This window comes from Panthera pardus, unplaced genomic scaffold, assembly GCF_024362965.1.
Source record: "Panthera pardus isolate Hobbes unplaced genomic scaffold, ASM2436296v1 HiC_scaffold_1, whole genome shotgun sequence".
Classification (NCBI taxonomy): Eukaryota; Metazoa; Chordata; class Mammalia; order Carnivora; family Felidae; genus Panthera; species Panthera pardus.
This window is the reverse complement of record NW_026526654.1, coordinates 90,421,273-90,438,210: the sequence shown is the minus strand read 5'-3', so window position 1 is coordinate 90,438,210 and position 16,938 is coordinate 90,421,273. Positions and strand designations below refer to the sequence as shown.

Below are 16,938 nucleotides of genomic sequence, written 5' to 3'. Positions count from 1 at the left end.
AACTGTGTTAATTAAAACAGTGAGGTGTGCCCAAAAAGATGATTCTACAGAATAAAGAATCCAAAAGTAAATGCAAAAACATAGAGGGTTTAGTACATGATAAAAGTAGCTTTTATTTCTGTGGAAGAAAGATAATTTCTTCAATACTATGTATTGGGACAGATTAGTACCTGGAAAAATACAAAGTTGGATCCTTACCTCATTCCTCACACGTAGATAAACCCCACATGGAACAAAGATTGAAAAATGAAAAATGAAAATATAAAGGTACTAATTGAAAAATAGGACAGTTTTTTTAATACTCTTTAAGTAGGACTAAAACCCAAAAACCACTTTACAAAGGTAATTACATTTCATAACACAAAATTCAAACTGGAGATGTTCATGTAATAAACGCAGAAGTCTCCCTTTACCCACCTTCTCAGAGACAACAGGGTTTAACTTTGATTGCAGAGAGTTCTTAGCAATGCTAGAAGGCCTGTAGGATATGTGTAAGTTCTTGAGCCAGGGAGAAACGCAGTCAGCATTGGGCCTAAACATGGTTCTGTTGAGTGCTCCACATTGGCAGGTTGGAGTCAGAACCCTGACCCAAGGCAGGAAGAATGCCCAGCACCTCCAGGCTGGTCAAGACAGGGATGAGAAACTGACCATAGATTGGGTCATGTGAATAGCACCTAGAAATCCTTCTGTGAGATTCCTTTGAAATACATTTTTCTTTTCATTTCATGCTCTTTATTTATTTATTGTCTTTTTAATTGGTGTCTTTTTTCCAGCTTTATTAAGGTGTGATTGACAAATGATAATTGTATATATTTAGGTTGTACAAGGGGATATTTTTAAATGCATAACATGATGATTTCATGTACATGTACATTGTGAAATGATTATCACAATCAAGTTAACACATCCATCACTTCATATAGTTATCTTTTTTTCTTGTGGTGAGAACATAAGGTCTACTCTTAGCAAAGATAATTTATTTTTATTCTTTATCTTAGAACTGAAAGTTTATACTTTTAAGCCACAACTCCCCATTTTCCCCAGCCCCCACCTCCTAGAAACCACCATTCTGCACTCTGGTTCTGAGTTCGACTTTTCTAGATTCCACATATACGTGAGGTTATGCAGTATTTATCTTTCTGTGTCTGGCTTATTTCACTTAGCATAATGTCCTCCTTGAATAGCACCTGTCTTTGCTAGAATTATGACCCTATAATTAAAAATACCCTTTCTTTTAGTAAATCATTTTAATGTCCTTTTCTTTTTAGTGGGTTGCTTTTACCCAAAGTAGTTGAAGATCGTGGCACAAAGAGAACAGACACTGGAAATCTTGGGAGTGGGATATATTTCAGCGATTCACTCAGGTTAGTATATTACATATACTATACATGATGTCTTAACCATGTTACTCACACCCATCACCAAGGATTTATACCCAAGTAGTTGCTATGTGGTTTCCTCCATCTTTCCTTTGTAAGGGATTTCTCATCCAAGAAACATATCGGTGAAAGCAACCAGTTTTCTCAGTATACCATAGAAATATGTCTTTTGTGGTGGATATTTGGGAAAATTTTATTTTAAATCACCTTGATTTTACTATCCTGAGAGTCTTTACATATATTTACCTGCTTAATCCTTACAACAACCCTCTTAGGTCAGTTCTATTATTATCCCATATCACAGATGAGAACACTGAGGGACAGTGAGGGTATCTTGCCCAAGATCACATAGCATTTTGTCTTTCTCCAGGACCAGTGATCTTAACTTCTATAGCACATGACCTCTCATGTGCTTATACACATTATATACACAACTTACCATTTACACAACTTAAGTTGTGTCTTATCTATTGTAAATGAACTCTGTGTGTATAGAATAATATTTCATCTTCAATATCCTTGTTAATATTTAAATCTATCCCCACAATAGCCACAGGGTATTAAACATCTGCCCTGTGCAAGGCACCGGACTAAGTGCTTCACGTACATTGTCTATAAACCTCACAGGTGGTATTGTGACATCATTTCGTGACAAGGAAACAGATTGATGGAGGTTAAGTAACTTGCATAAAGTCACAGACCTAGTTAAATGATGGACCCTGGGTTCAGGCCAGGCCAGGATAATTAATTATCCAGGATATTTCAGGAATTCCTATGGAAATCCATAAGAAAAAAATAACTCAAAAAGCAAATGGACAAAAGACATGAGTAGGAACCTAACAGAAGAGGAAACACATGGACAATGTCATTTGAAAAGGTTACTAATCAAGAATATGCATTCATCTATCATATACCATTTAATACCTATCAGCAAAAAAAAAACAAAAAACAAAACAAAAGCAACAACTCTAGGTGTTGGTAAGTCTCTAGAACAGTCTGAACTCTCAGACACTGTCAATAAACTGATAAGCCCTCTTGAGGAAATGTTGGCATCACCTGCTGTAGTTGAAGAGCATAGTTAACGGTGTGACTTAGGAATCCTATAGATTGGACTAGGAACCAGGAAGCAGCGGTTCTCAATCCTGGCTACACATTCAAATCACCTGGAGCTTTTATTTTTATCTTTTTATGTTTTTTACTTGAAGGACTTTCTTTTAAAGTTTTCATTCAAATTCCAGCCAGTTAACACAGTGTAATGTTTGCTTCAGGTGTACAGGTTAGTGATCCAACATGTCTGTGCAACACCCAGTACTCATCACAAGTGCCCTCCTTAATCCCCATCACCTATTTCACCCATCGCCCCACCCACCTCCCCACCTGGAGGAGCTTTTAAACACCACTGGTGCTGATTTCACCCCAGATCAGTTAAATCAGGATGTGTAGGGGTGAGGTTTTTAAGCTCCCTGGATGATTCAGCCTGAGTTGAGAATCACTTCCCTAGTGAGTCTACATAGACCAGGAGACATGTACACAAATGGCCAAGAAAACTAAGATCACTGGAAATGATGCAGATGTCCGGTAAGAGTGGAATGGATCCAAAAATTTTGGTGTCGGCCTACATGGAGTCCTATATGGCAGTTGAGACACGTGTACTACAGCACACGTGCCAAATGGAGGCGTCTTAGGAAGGTAACGTGGAGCAAATAATTGCTCTATGATTCTATATGTATGCAGAGTTTGAAAACAAGCAAAACTAAGCATACTGTTGAGGAACACATATCTATGCATCAATACTGTAAAAGAAAGAAAAAATAATATACACATAAACACAAGATAGCGATTAGATTACCCTCTGGGTGGCAGGGAAGGGAATGCCACAGGGCAACGTAGAAATATTGATGATGTTCTTTTCCGTTTCTTTTCTTTTTTTTTTTAGTGTTTATTTATTGTTGAGAGACAGTGGGCACACATGCATACATTTGCAGAACAGGGGTACAGAGAGAGAGAGAGACAGTGGGTCCAAAGCTGGCTCATGCTGACAGCAGAGAGACCGATGCAGGGCTTGAACTCACTAACCGTGAGATCATGACCTGAGCCAAGGTCAGGTGCTTAACCGACTGAGGCACCCAGGCGCTCCTGTTCTTTTCTGTTTCTTAAGCTTCGCAGGAGCTATGTGGTTGTCTGTCTTATCATTGTTCTTGAAACTTAACACTTATAGTATAAATGCTCTTTCCTCTGTACAAATCTTTCAAAGTAAAATTTTTTTAATGTTAAGATTTTTTTTTTTTTTAACAAATTGGGATTCCTTTGAATTTAACCAAATTGAAGTCCTTGGTGACTTTGGACAGAGTGGTTTCAGTTGAGCCAAACTGCAACAGGCTGAAGGGTGATGGACAAGCAAGCAGATAGAGGCAGCCATTGAGAAAGGTGGGGGATGGAGAGGGAGGAAGCAGAGGTAAAGTCAAGGGTCACAGGCTCAGCAGTCACAGGGAAACAAGTTTTAGGAGAAATGGGGGAAATTGATTATTTTTTTTTAAGGGGACAGGTCTTAGGGCACCTGGAAGGCACAGTAGGTAGAGCACGCGGCTCTTGATCTCTGGGTTGAAAGTTCGAGACCCGCATTGGGTGTAGAGATTACTTAAAAATAAAGTATTGTTAATATATAAAAAATTTTTTTAAATAAAAGGGAGTAAGTCTTAGGGAGCTTGGGTGGCTCAGTCAGCTGGGTGTCTGACTCTGATTTCTGCTTGGGTCATGATCTTGCAGTCGTGGGATTGAGCCCCATGTCAGGCTCCCCACTGAGCGTGGAGCTTGCTTGAGACTCTCTCTCCCTCACCCTCTGCCCCTCCCCACTTGTGCACATGCGTGCTCTCGATCTCTCACTCTCTCTCAAAAAAAGAGGGGGGAGTCAAGTCTTAGAGGGGATAGAACAAAGGGTCATCAGGCAACACTTTTATATTTGGGTCTTGATATTTGGAAAAATAAAGATATGTCCCAAAAATGTTGCTTCCAAAGGTGTCCTAGCCTATGCTCCTTAATAACAAGAGTTGCTTTTTTTTTTTTTTTTAAGTTTATTTATTTAAGAGAGAGAGTGAGCATGGGAGGAGCAGAGAGAAAAGTTGCTTTTTTTAAAGCTGCTGAGTCCTGAAGAAAATCAAAACAAAATCTCTCATTTAGATGTCATTTGAAGTTTTGTTTCTCCATCTGGATTCAGAAGGCTTTGTGAGAATACCAGTGCTGTCTTTCCCTTTGACCAGTTCTTACTTACCTGGTATTTCATGTTCTCTCTGAGCTTCAGTGCCCAGAAGTAATCTGCTCTTTCTTAACTAATAAGGTGGGGGGTTTTCCTTATCTTTCATCACTTTGGTGTTTGCTGTACCAAAATGTGTGTGTTTTAGTAGTTAATAAAGATTTGAGGCAACAGGGGAATGCATCCATCCCTGAAAGAAAGTACTTTGAACACTACCTGCACAACAGAAAGGCAACATCTGAAACAAGTAAGTGAATAATAAAGTTCTAAACTGACCATTCAGAGATATTTTAATAGCAGTAAAATCTGGAACATCCTGCCAGCAAAGTCGTTGAGACAATATTTCACATATAGAGATGGATAATGGATACTAAAATATTATTGCCATGTAACCATAAGTCACAAACATGGACTTCCTTTCCCTCGCAGTACCGGTATTAAGTACTCCCACCCGGGAGAGACCGATGGCACCAGGCTCCTGGCTGTCTGTGACGTAGCCCTTGGAAAGTGTGCGGACTTACACAGAAAAGACTTCTCCTTGTCGGAAGCACCACCAGGTTATGACAGTGTCCATGGGGTTCGAGCAACAGCCACTGTCACCACGGACTTCGAGGTATTTATTTCAAGAAACAAGCAGAGAGCTCCTGTTTTTATTGAATATGCTTAAGTTTAAATAATTATTGCATATTTATGGCTGCCTGAATTCAATATTTTCTAAATTAGCAAACCTGAAAATCTGCTTTTCTGAAAACATTTGCCAATAAAGGATTTGTCCCCATACCTATTAATTTCTGTTGGCTCTAGGATGATGAATTTGTTGTGTATAAAACCAATCAGATTAAATTGAAATATATCATTAAATTTTGCCTACCCGGAGATGAAATAAAGGACTTTCATCCTTGTAATACTACTGAATTAGAAGAATCCAGACCTGAGTTTTCAAATTTTTCAAAGGTTGAAGGTAAGACAATTTTCTTGAATGCTGTTTTATGTGATATTTATAGAACTCAAACATTTTATTCTTAGAGGAATTTATGTTCATGTTCAGTAACTGTATCTGGGAACTCATACATAAATATTCTATTTCCTTTTTTACTTTGTAGAAGTAAAAACCAGGATACTTGAGAGAGGTTAGGTGTTCTCAAAATTACATCTTACTTTGTTAACATACCGCGTTGAACTCTCACACCTGCAGACGGCCAGGGCCACAAACCCACGGAAGCAATTTAAGATGCCAAGTGCAAGAAGTGTCAGGGGGGTTGGTGGAGTAGACAAGAGACACAGCTTTAGAACCAGGAAGCCCAGGTTCTAGTGTCGACTTGCTGATTACTAGGCTGTGCAATATGGGACAAGCTGCATAAGCTTCTGCAGCCTCAGCTTTTCCGTGTTGAGTATGAGATCAGTATCTGCCTCAGGTGAAGGCATCCCCCCAAGGTTGTAATGTGCAGCTTAGTAGAAATACATGAGAGGATGGGAGCTTCTCAGAAAATCAGAAGCCCACACTATTTATAACATTTATTATAGCGTTGTCAAAACACATTAACATTTTCAACTGTGATCCAATTATTTTTTATCAGAAATGTATGACTTCACATATAAGCAAATGACTCCTGTTTTCTGTCCTAGAGCCGTTAAATTAAATATCTGGCAAGAGAGTATATATTTACATATCTAACTATATGTGTATTCTTGTACCACCTGGTATAGAAGGGGAGCTTTTTTTTTTTCATATGCTATATTAGAACTTTGATTTAGCGGGGCGTCTGGGTGGCTCAGTCGGTTAAGCGTCTGACTTCGGCTCAGGTCGTGATCTTCTAGTCTGTGAGCTCAAGCCCCACGTCAGGCTCTGTGCTGACAGCTCAGAGCCTGGAGCCTGCTTCAGATTCTGTGTCTCCCTCTCCCTCTGCCCCTCCCCTGCTTTTATTTTATTAAAAATATTTTTTTTTAAGTTTGATTCAGTGTTCCTTGGGTTGAATGTCTAAGCAGTCTCATGTTGGTCTTACATGCTTCTGTGGCACAATAAATGGTAGTGACCAATCAAAATTGCAGGCCAAGGAATGCATTATCTAGATTCATGCATAAACTACACTTATTTAAATAGTCTTAAGACTTTTGTGTGCTTGTGTATATGTTTAAATGTATGTCTTTCAAGTAATTGCATGATTCTAAATTTTCAAGATGACTCCTCAGAATCTGTAGATTAAAAAGTTAATGTGTCTATTATAAATGCTGCCCCCATTTTTCTCATATGGGTTTACTTACTTTACAGAATTGACTACTGAAAATCATAAAATGCTACTTGTCCATTTTTCCTAAAATATACTGTATGAAGGGGGAAGGGAAAGAAATAAAGATTAAGATAACAAAGATAGTGCAGGGATGGTCTTAAAAGCTAACATTATAATTTTTAATATGTAGATTATCAGTTACAAGATGCCAAACCTTTCGGCAACATCAAGTCTGGCCTTCAGGATTTCTCTGGCAATTCAGTTCCTCTTGAGGAGGTTCACATCAAAGGAAGAATAATAGACTTTGTAGCCCAGGTATGTCTTTGTGGGTTTATGGTACTTTAAATGGATATGAGTCATAAATGACAATTTGATTATAGTTGCATGAATTAAAATATGCATTTCTTTTTCTTTCATGTTTGTTTATTTATTTTGAGACAGAGAGAGAGAGAGACTTGTACAAGTGAAGGAGGGGCAGAGAGAGAGGGAGAGATGCCCAAGCAGGCTCCACGCTGAGCCCCAACACAGGGCTCGATCTCACAACTGTGAGATCATGACCTGAGCTGAAATCAAAAGCCAGAGGCTCAATGAACTGAGCCACCCAGGCACCCTGAAATGTGCACTTCTAAAATTCGTTTATTCATTGAGTACCTACTACATACCGACTGTTCCAGGCTCTAGGCATGCAGCAAGGAACAAAAGAAAAACTCTGCCCTGATGGAGCATACATTTTATTGGGGGATAGGCAGTAAACATTGTAAATAAACAGAGTGCATCATATGTAGATGGTGGTAGGTGCTAAAGAAGAAAGTCTAGGCAGGGGGAGCTGCAGGGGGGATGGGAGCCTCAGGAAGGGTGGGAGCCACAGGGAGGGTGGGAGCCTGGGGGGGGGGGGGGGGGGGAAGGTGGGAGCTGCACAGGATGGGAGGTTTGAACTTGTAAGTAGGATGGCCAAAGAAAGCCTCACTGAGGTGACACCTGAGTACAGCCATGTAGGAAGTAGGGGACTAGGTACGTGACCCAACCCCAGCAGCCCTCCTTCCAAAGCCCCCAGTGGAGCTGAGCCCAACTAACACAACCTGCCTTCCGCTCTCACAGAGCAGCAGGGCCCTGTGCTCCTCACCCTTGCTAAAACAGCCAGCAACATCATCGCTGAGTCTGCTGCGGACTCCCATGGCGGGGAGTAGCAGGCGGACGTGGGCCCGCCAAGGCAGTATGGTGCCTGCCTGCCTGGGCTGGGCAGCAGCCTGGACCACAGGAAGAGGCTGTCACACTGCCCCCACCCCCAGCCAGCGCACCACCTCCCCCCAGCCCTCCCACCAGCAGCGGCCAGCAAGCCCTCCCCACCACTACCCCCTCCCCGAGCAAGCCTACCCACCCCCAGGAAGCCCACCTCCTCCCCTCCAGCCTTCCCACCACCTCCCCCCCAGCCCTCCCACCACCTCCCCCCAGCCAGCCCACCAGTGCCAGCCAGCAAGCCCTCCCCACCACTGCCCCCACCCCCAGCCCTCCCACCACCTTCCCCCAGCCCTCCCACCACCTCCCCCCCAGCCCTCCCACCACCTCCCCCCCAGCCCTCCCACCACCTCCTCCCAGCCCTCCCACCACCTCCCCCCAGCCCTCCCACCACCTCCTCCCAGCCCTCCCACCACCTCCTCCCAGCCCTCCCACCACCTCCTCCCAGCCCTCCCACCACCTCCCTCCCAGCCAGCCCACCACCTCCCCCCAGTTCTCCCACCACCTCCCCCCCAGCCAGCCCACCACCTCCCCCCAGCCAGCCCACCACCTCCCCCCCAGCCAGCCCACCACCTCCCCCCAGCCAGCCCACCACCTCCCCCCACAGCCAGCCCACCACCTCCCCCCTCAGCCCTCCCACCACCTCCCCCCCAGCCCGCCCACCACCTCCCCCCAGCCAGCCCACCACCTCCCCCCACAGCCAGCCCACCACCTCCCCCCTCAGCCCTCCCACCACCTCCCCCCAGCCAGCCCACCAGTGCCAGCCAGCAAGCCCTCCCCACCACTGCCCCCACCCCCAGCCCTCCCACCACCTTCCGCCAGCCCTCCCACCACCTCCCCCCAGCCAGCCCACCACCTCCCCCCAGTTCTCCCACCACCTCCCCCCCAGCCCTCCCACCACCTTCCCCCAGCCCTCCCACCACCTCCCCCCAGCCCTCCCACCACCTCCCCCCAGCCCTCCCACCACCTGCCCCCAGCCCTCCCACCACCTCCCCCCAGCCAGCCCACCACCTCCCCCCAGCCAGCCCACCACCTCCCCCCAGTTCTCCCACCACCTCCCCCCCAGCCCTCCCACCACCTCCCCCCAGCCCTCCCACCACCTCCCCCCAGCCCTCCCACCACCTGCCCCCCAGCCCTCCCACCACCTTCCCCCAGCCCTCCCACCACCTCCCCCCAGACCTCCCACGACCTCCCCCCCAGCCAGCCCACCACCTCCTCCCAGCTCTCCCACCACCTCCCTCCCAGCCAGCCCACCACCTCCCTCCCAGCCAGCCCACCACCTCCCTCCCAGCCAGCCCACCACCTCCCTCCCAGCCAGCCCACCACCTCCCCCCCAGCCCTCCCACCACCTTCCCCAGCCCTCCCACCACCTCCCCCCAGCCCTCCCACGACCTCCCCCCCAGCCAGCCCACCACCTCCCCCCAGCCCTCCCACCACCTCCCTCCCAGCCAGCCCACCACCTCCCTCCCAGCCAGCCCACCACCTCCCTCCCAGCCAGCCCACCACCTCCCCCCAGCCCTCCCACCACCTCCCCCCCAGTCCTCCCACCACCTCCCCCCAGCCCTCCCACCACCTCCCCCCAGCCCTCCCACCACCTCCCCCCCAGCCAGCCCACCACCTCCCCCCAGCCCTCCCACCACCTCCCTCCCAGCCAGCCCACCACCTCCCTCCCAGCCAGCCCACCACCTCCCCCCCAGCCCTCCCACCACCTCCCCCCCAGTCCTCCCACCACCTCCCCCCAGCCCTCCCACGACCTCCCCCCCCAGCCAGTCCACCACCTCCCCCCCAGCCCTCCCACCACCTCCCCCTCAGCTAGCCCACCACCTCCTCCCAGTCCTCCCACCACCTCCCCCCACAGCTCAGCCCTCCCACCACCTCCCCCCAGCCAGCCCACCAGTGCCAGCCAGCAAGCCCCACCACTGCCCCCTCCCCCAGCCAGCCCACCACCTCCCCCCAGCCCTCCTACCAGTGCCAGCCAGCAAGCCCTCCCCTTCTCTGACCTGCAGCTCTCCAGGTAGCTGCTTATGAGTACAGGATACTTTCTCAGACCTGAGTGGACACAGAAGAGGAAGCAGGTGTGCAGTTTGGGATCCTGTGAAGAGAGGGTTCTTGGACAGCCCTTCTGCCCTGTGCACTCCATTTCCACCCTGCCTCCCCTGGCCCCCAGCCTCAGTGCAGCTCGCACAGTACCCTGACCCCCTTCTAATTGCAGAGAAGGGTGCAGAAGAGGAGAAGAGTGAGGTTGGAAGCCTGAGCAAGTGACAATGGAGCAGGGGAAGGAAAGCCACTTGGGACTGGTGTTTAAAGCCCTGGGCCGGGATGGGGTGGGGGTCAAAAGGTAAGGGCCTGGTGGGTATTCACTGTCACTGGTAGAGGTACCACTTGTGAGGGTGATCCCTAGGGGAGTGTGGAACCCCCCCCCCATTCTTACTGTTTCTCTTGGCTTCACTTATGTCCCCCTCTCCCTGACTTGGTGCTGTAGTGCACCTCACTAGGGTTTGTGACCAGAGTCTGGATGAGTTTGAATTTGAATGAATTGAGTTTGTATTTCTAGCACCCAGGTTTTTACATGTTTGGGGTTTGGGGTTTTTTTAGGTTGTCATCCTTGATAAAGGAAGTGTATCCATCAAAAAGAAAAAAAGAAATAGGGAGCTAAACCATGTGAACATCTGGGGGTTGCTCATTCCAGGTAGAGGCAACAGCACGTGCAAGGGCCCTGTGGTGGGAGCAAGCCTGATATGGTCAGGGACATCAAGGAGGCCACTGTGGCTAGAGCAGAGTGGAAGGGGAAAGCATGGCAGCAGATTGGGTCAGAAAGGTGGTGTGGGGGTCAGTTCACGTCAGGATACAGGACAAGTTATTGTCCTTAATCCTGAGTAAAATGGAAGCCACTAGAAGATGTTTGGCAGAGGAGTGATATGATCTGACCTGTTTTATTAGGATCATACTAGCTGCCATGTTGAGAACAGTATGAAGAAGGTCAGTTAGGAGACATCTTAGGTCACGTGGTCTGGAAAACAGACTCCAGGTAAAAATTTGTTCTCAGGAAGCTTGTTGGGAAGTGCTCCTGTAAGAGAGTGAGGGAATCAGGACGTGGCAAAAGGAGACATTGAGCCGTGACACCTCTAGCATATGATGCATATGAGTCCTCAGATGATCTCAGAGGGAGCTCCGAAGCTGGGATAGCCCCTCAGAGATATTCTGAATTGAGGCCGGGTGCCAAGCTTTGTGCTCACAGAGGCATCAGTCACTGGATGTGGCTGCCTGTGGAGAGGGGTCGTAATCTTGGGTGAGGTGGTCCACCTTTTGCTGAGTACCGTCTGGGGAAGGACTCAGCAGAGGACACTCCCAGCAGCCTTGGTCCTGAAAAGAACATCTGGGAGCATGTCATAGCACCAAACGTAGGTGACCATTCAAGCAGTTCGTTCAAGGATGACGGTTAACAATGGCGGTGGGTAAGAAATGATTTGGTCTGGCAAAGGATTGAAGGTAGAACCAGTAAGATTTGCTGATGGACGTGAACACTAGAGAAAGTCGAGTGTCAAGAACAAAGCCAAGGTTCTTGTCCTGAGCAACTAGAAGGACTGATCACGTTTGCACGTACTGAAATGGGGAAGGTGGTAGGAGGGCAACTTGGGAGGACTATCAGGAAGCCATCCTCGGCCGTATCACACGAGACGCTGATGTCCAGATGGAAAAGCTGAGCAGGAAGTTAGGCATTTGAGTCTAGAGTGCAGGGAAAAGTTAATTCCCAGCGGAGTCATAACTGGGGGAAGTTGCCAGCACTTAGGTTCTGTTTAAAGTCCTGTGACCCCTTTAGATCACCGAGAGAATAGGTAGGGAGGGAAGACCAACATGCCGTGGGTTGGGAGAGGAGGCTGGTCAGCAAAGGAGACAGAGAGGGAATGGCCAGTGAGACACCGGGGGGGCCTGGGTCTCCGGAAAGAATGATAATTCTATCAAAGGCTGCTGACGGATCAGGTAGAGTCAAGGCCGAGACTTGACCTTTGGATTCAGCAATAAGGAGATCATCGACAATCTTGACAATTGCTTCTTTGATGGAGCAGTGGGGGTGAAAGCCTAATTAGAGTGAGTGCAAAAGAAAATGGGGGGAAAGAGGAGAGAAAATGAGACCGTGGCTGAAGAGAAATGGAATCAGATTGGTTTCCTTTTTCTTTGAAGATGAGAGAAATCATGACACGTGTGTGAGCCAGTGCACGAGAAAAACACTGATGATCCAGTAGAGGGAGTGTGAGATGTGTGTTCACACCCCCAAGCAGTAACTCAGTTCTGACACTGTCTGCCTGGAAATAGTGTCCAGTCCCACAGGTTAGTCCTGCAGGACTGCCTTCCTCCCCTGCTGTCACTTCAGAGGCTGGTCCCGGGTCCCACAGAGCCTGATGCGGGGCTCTAACTCAGGAACTGCGAGATCATGACCTGAGCCGAAGTCAGCCACTTAACTGACTGAGCCACCCAGGCGCCCCTCCAGAAGTCACCTCTCTAACATAAACTCGGATGTGGTTGAAAGGGGTTTGTTATGAATATGGAGATGCCCACATTGTTCTTCTCACTTGGGAGATGCTGAGAGCTGTGGGAGCTCTGTGCAAGAAACAGGCACGAAGACCGAATACATATTTCTTGTTCTAAATCACAATGGCACAGCGGGGAGTGATACCCCTTCTGTAGCAGGGGCGAGGGGGAGAGGTAATGCTCAAGTGCAGTGCTGGGCCGCAGCCAGAAGCTCACAGCTAGTGCCCCCAAGGTCATGGGACAGAAAGTCAAGCTCATGGGCACACATGCAGGTTGACTGCCAGTGTGCCGTGAAGGTTGTTTTCTAAGATTTGACCTCATTGTGGGCTCCTAACACTGAAGACTGCACTGAACGGCTATCAAGCCCTCTTAGGAAGATAAAAACATCTGAGTCCGGTATTGGGATATTCCTCTCTCTGCAGAGGGAAATCAGATTACCTGTCACGGTCGCCTTAAACTGGGGAAATTGGTGTGGCGAGTGGAGCGGGTGTGCTGTGTGTGATATTCGTACTAGTTTGCATACATCCTATCATTGCCTTCCGGCCGCTCTGATCCAAACCCTCATCCCAGAGGTGGTTCAGGGAAATGTCATAGACTTTGTCTCTGTCCCGGTGTGGACTCCTCGTAAATGTTCTACTATATATTAATCTCTTTGGAGCCACGTAGGAGCTGTGACCCCATGGTTACCACTTCCTATGAGTCAGGCCCTGGATTGAGTTTTTCACAGGCTGTATTTAATTCTCCCCAAAACTCTGTGAGGTGGCTGCTGTGATTATGCCCATTGTTTAGATGAGGGATCTGATGTGCGGAGATGTTAACGGTATGATAAAGCGCAGATTTCAACGCAGATCATTGTGACTCGCGAGGCCAGCCTCCTCAACCGGCGGTCTAGCGCAGAGAATCCGGAGTTCGAAAGACTTAGCTTCATATCCTCGCTCATTCTATTCTAGCTCTACGACCTTGAGGAAATTATTTAACTTCGTTGTGCCTCAGTTTCCTCATATGTAAAATTGTGAGGATTAAATATAATGAATGTAAAGTAGGGCATTTTTTCATAAGCAGTAGATACAAAACAAATGGTGATTATGTTAAAAGGAGAGTCATGTATACATTACTGTGGATTAGAAAACTTGTGCCATTTGATATTTTAAACCTGATGAAGATTTTTTCCATGGGGAAGTTTGCCCAAAAAATAACTCCTGATTTAGCAGTGAATTTTCCACTAATTTGTGATTAGACAGCCGGCCTGTAGGTTGACTTTGAATATCCAAACAGAGGCCCAGCAGCAGGGACTTGTATATTCATGGCTCTCTTACTTGACTCTTAGAATGAGTTTAATGTTTTTAGTTTAGTAATAAAACTAAAATAGTAGTTTCATCTGAAGGAGGAAAATTAAGATGTCAAAAATTAGTACCACTGTATTTATTTCTCTTCTAAGACCTAGTAAAAATACTTTTATCATCATTATCAAATATTCCTTGCTTTCTGAGTGCTCAGTCATACAATTACAGAGAGAGTGAAGCTGCCATAGGCCTGACCCCTGGGAGCTCCCATGCGAAGACAGACCTGCTGACTAGATCCAGGCAGGACATGCACAGAGTAGGATGAAAACATTAACCTAAACCAAAAGACAGTTAGACAGTGATCCTATCCATCAATCACAGGCGGAGCGTAGGTGCCCTGCGGGGTTTGGTAAAACTGGATATCCTAGAGACAGATGAAGAGAGTTCCGTGCACGGGAGCACGGATAGCCTCCTGGTCAGCGATCTGCGTGCCTTCTCTGCCGGGTGCTCTCTGACCTTCTACAATGCCTTGGAGTCACCAGACACCCAAGAAACTCTGGGATTCAATCCTTTGGGGTTATCTTGGACCATGGCCAGTCCCCAGTTCCAGGGAGCTGCCTGGTGAGCAGATGGCTGCCACCAGCTGGTGAGGCCTTTGTTTGAAGAACTGGGTCTCCTGGAGGGTGCTGACCTGCTGATTTGGAGAAAATCAAATTCTTTTTTAAATGGATGTGCCTTGAATTTTTTCTCTGGTGCGGCACATTTTTTCTCTGGGAGCAGCACAGTTTACTGTGAATCTAGTTGTGGACAGCTTTTTTGTATAAGTTCTTAACCTTTATTCTTTTTTGTTTTGTTTTATTTATTTATTTTGAGAGAGAAAGAGAGCAAGTAGGGGAGGGGCAGAGAGAGAGGGAGACAGAATCCCAAGCAGGCTCCGTGCTGTCAGCTCAGAGCCTGAAGAAGGGTTCGATCTCATGAACCATGAGATCATGACCGGAGCATAGATCAAGACTCAGACATTAACAGACTGAGCCACCCAGCCATCCCACCTTTATTCTTTTTAATTTTTTTTTTTTAACGTTTATTTATTTTTGAGACAGAGAGAGACAGAGAGAGAGGGAGACACAGAATCGGAAGCAGGCTCCAGGCTCTGGCCCATCAGCCCAGAGCCTGACGCGGGGCTCGAACTCACGGACCGTGAGATCGTGACCTGAGCTGAAGTCGGACGCTTAACCGACTGAGCCACCCAGGCGCCCCTATTCTTTTTAATTTTTCATTTCACTCTCTTCCCAGAGGTTATTAATGACAAATGGTTAAATATTTTTTCCTCATTATTGCCACATGTTTAAATGTTACTGTTTATTATATGTCTAGGTGTTTTTGGTTTTTTTTAAATTTTCAAATGTTTAAAGACTGGCCTTTTCTTAAGCAAGGGAGTGATGTGATGAACACAGTCCATTTAGTAAAATTAATCTGATAGGAATAGAGACAGCATGTAGGAGTGGAAAAGATTAACTCAGGAGTCGTCTAGACAGGAAGAAATGAGCATGGATGAGAAAACCCATGGAGGGCTGTGCACAGAGAGGTAAAGGAAGAAGTGCCAAGACCTGAAAACAGGCCAGATATAAGAACCCTTCTGGAATAGTGTCTGGGCCCATGTGACACCAAGGAGAGATCAAGATCCACACATGAAGGGACCATTCTGTTGCCGCCTTAACAGAAGTTGCATTGCTTCTGTTAAGCCATTGTTTGCAATATTGTAATACTAGTGACTTTTATTCTAGCCATGTGTGTATGAATTTCCTAAAGATGTAGCTACTATGTTTTATAATGTAACATGGACTCTACACAGTAACTGTAGAATGCTCTAGCCCCTGAAGCCAGGATTGGGAGTTTGAGGGACATGATGCAAATTCAAGCAATTGAAAGAAAATATACATTGTAGTTTCCGTTAATAGTTGTTCCTGCAAATGTTGTTCCATATGGTTTCATCAAGTACATGGATTTTTTGTTCTTCTTCAGGTCATTGTTTTTCAGACATATACAAATCAAAGTTCTGTGCCCATTGAGGCAAAATATATTTTTCCCTTGGATGATAAGGCAGCTGTCTGTGGTTTTGAAGCATTCATCAATGGGAAACACATAGTAGGAGAGGTAAGGGGAGAAAATGCACTGCGATCGCTCTTTGGTTTCAAAGTAAGTTTCCCATTTACTCAAATGTTTCTCATCTGAGTCCCCATAGCTATAAGGTTGAGTAGCAACCTTGTCATAAGACAGAAATAATCTTTGAAGAACCAAGCACTTGGACAGTTGGCTTCCTGGGACGCATCCCTCCCTGATTAACTGGTTTCTGTTCCTGTCCGTCCAGTGTTCATCAGTCAGTGCCTTGCAAATTCTTTGCCTAGCACTTCAGAAAAGATCAATTTCAGTATCAAAAGTTTAAGAGAGGCACATTGGAAAATTGGTGAAGCCCTTATACAGTTTTGCAAACAATGACCCTCTGCGCCCTGCTGTAACAGACGGACTGAGGTGATGGCTATTGTTGTAAGAAAGGGTGTACCAAAAGAAATAACAAGTGATACATTCTTTGTTTATTCTAAGGATTAGCCCACAATTGCAATAACTGCTATTTTATTAAATTTAAGATTTAACTTATTATTTTTGTTCAACATAAAATCCCAATCAAATATTTTTTTCACTATTGACTGAAATATTTTGGTCCCAACATCATCATTTTGGCCTTTTAATATTCAAATTCTTATTAGGTAATTACATTTTAACGGCCACTTTATATAGGTTTCATTTCACCTTAGACGCTTAGTTTTCTGGTTTTGCATAGGTTTTAATAAATATTGATGAAGTTTTTCTTGTTAAAGTCTGAAATCACTATTCATGTTATGACTGGCTTGAAAATAATCTTTTCCAGGTTAAAGAGAAGGAAGCAGCCCGCCGTGAATACCGAGAAGCCATCAGTCAAGGCCATGGCGCTTACTTGATGGACCAGGATGCACCCGTAGGGCTTGATATTCATG

At 46.3% G+C, this 16,938-nt stretch overlaps 1 protein-coding gene across 4 annotated transcripts in view; it reads left to right on the top strand.

The window, feature by feature from the left end:
* PARP4 (poly(ADP-ribose) polymerase family member 4) overlaps window positions 1–16,938 on the top strand; it is a 116,847-nt gene that overhangs the window by 35,274 nt on the left and 64,635 nt on the right. For all 4 annotated transcript variants that reach the window (XM_053901173.1, XM_019436450.2, XM_019436448.2 and 1 more), the window contains 6 exons: window positions 1,269–1,364; window positions 5,059–5,242; window positions 5,434–5,590; window positions 7,048–7,172; window positions 15,929–16,060; window positions 16,833–16,919. In XM_053901173.1, the coding sequence (XP_053757148.1) occupies window positions 1,269–1,364; window positions 5,059–5,242; window positions 5,434–5,590; window positions 7,048–7,172; window positions 15,929–16,060; window positions 16,833–16,919 (781 nt within the window). The remainder of the gene's footprint in view (window positions 1–1,268; window positions 1,365–5,058; window positions 5,243–5,433; window positions 5,591–7,047; window positions 7,173–15,928; window positions 16,061–16,832; window positions 16,920–16,938) is intronic.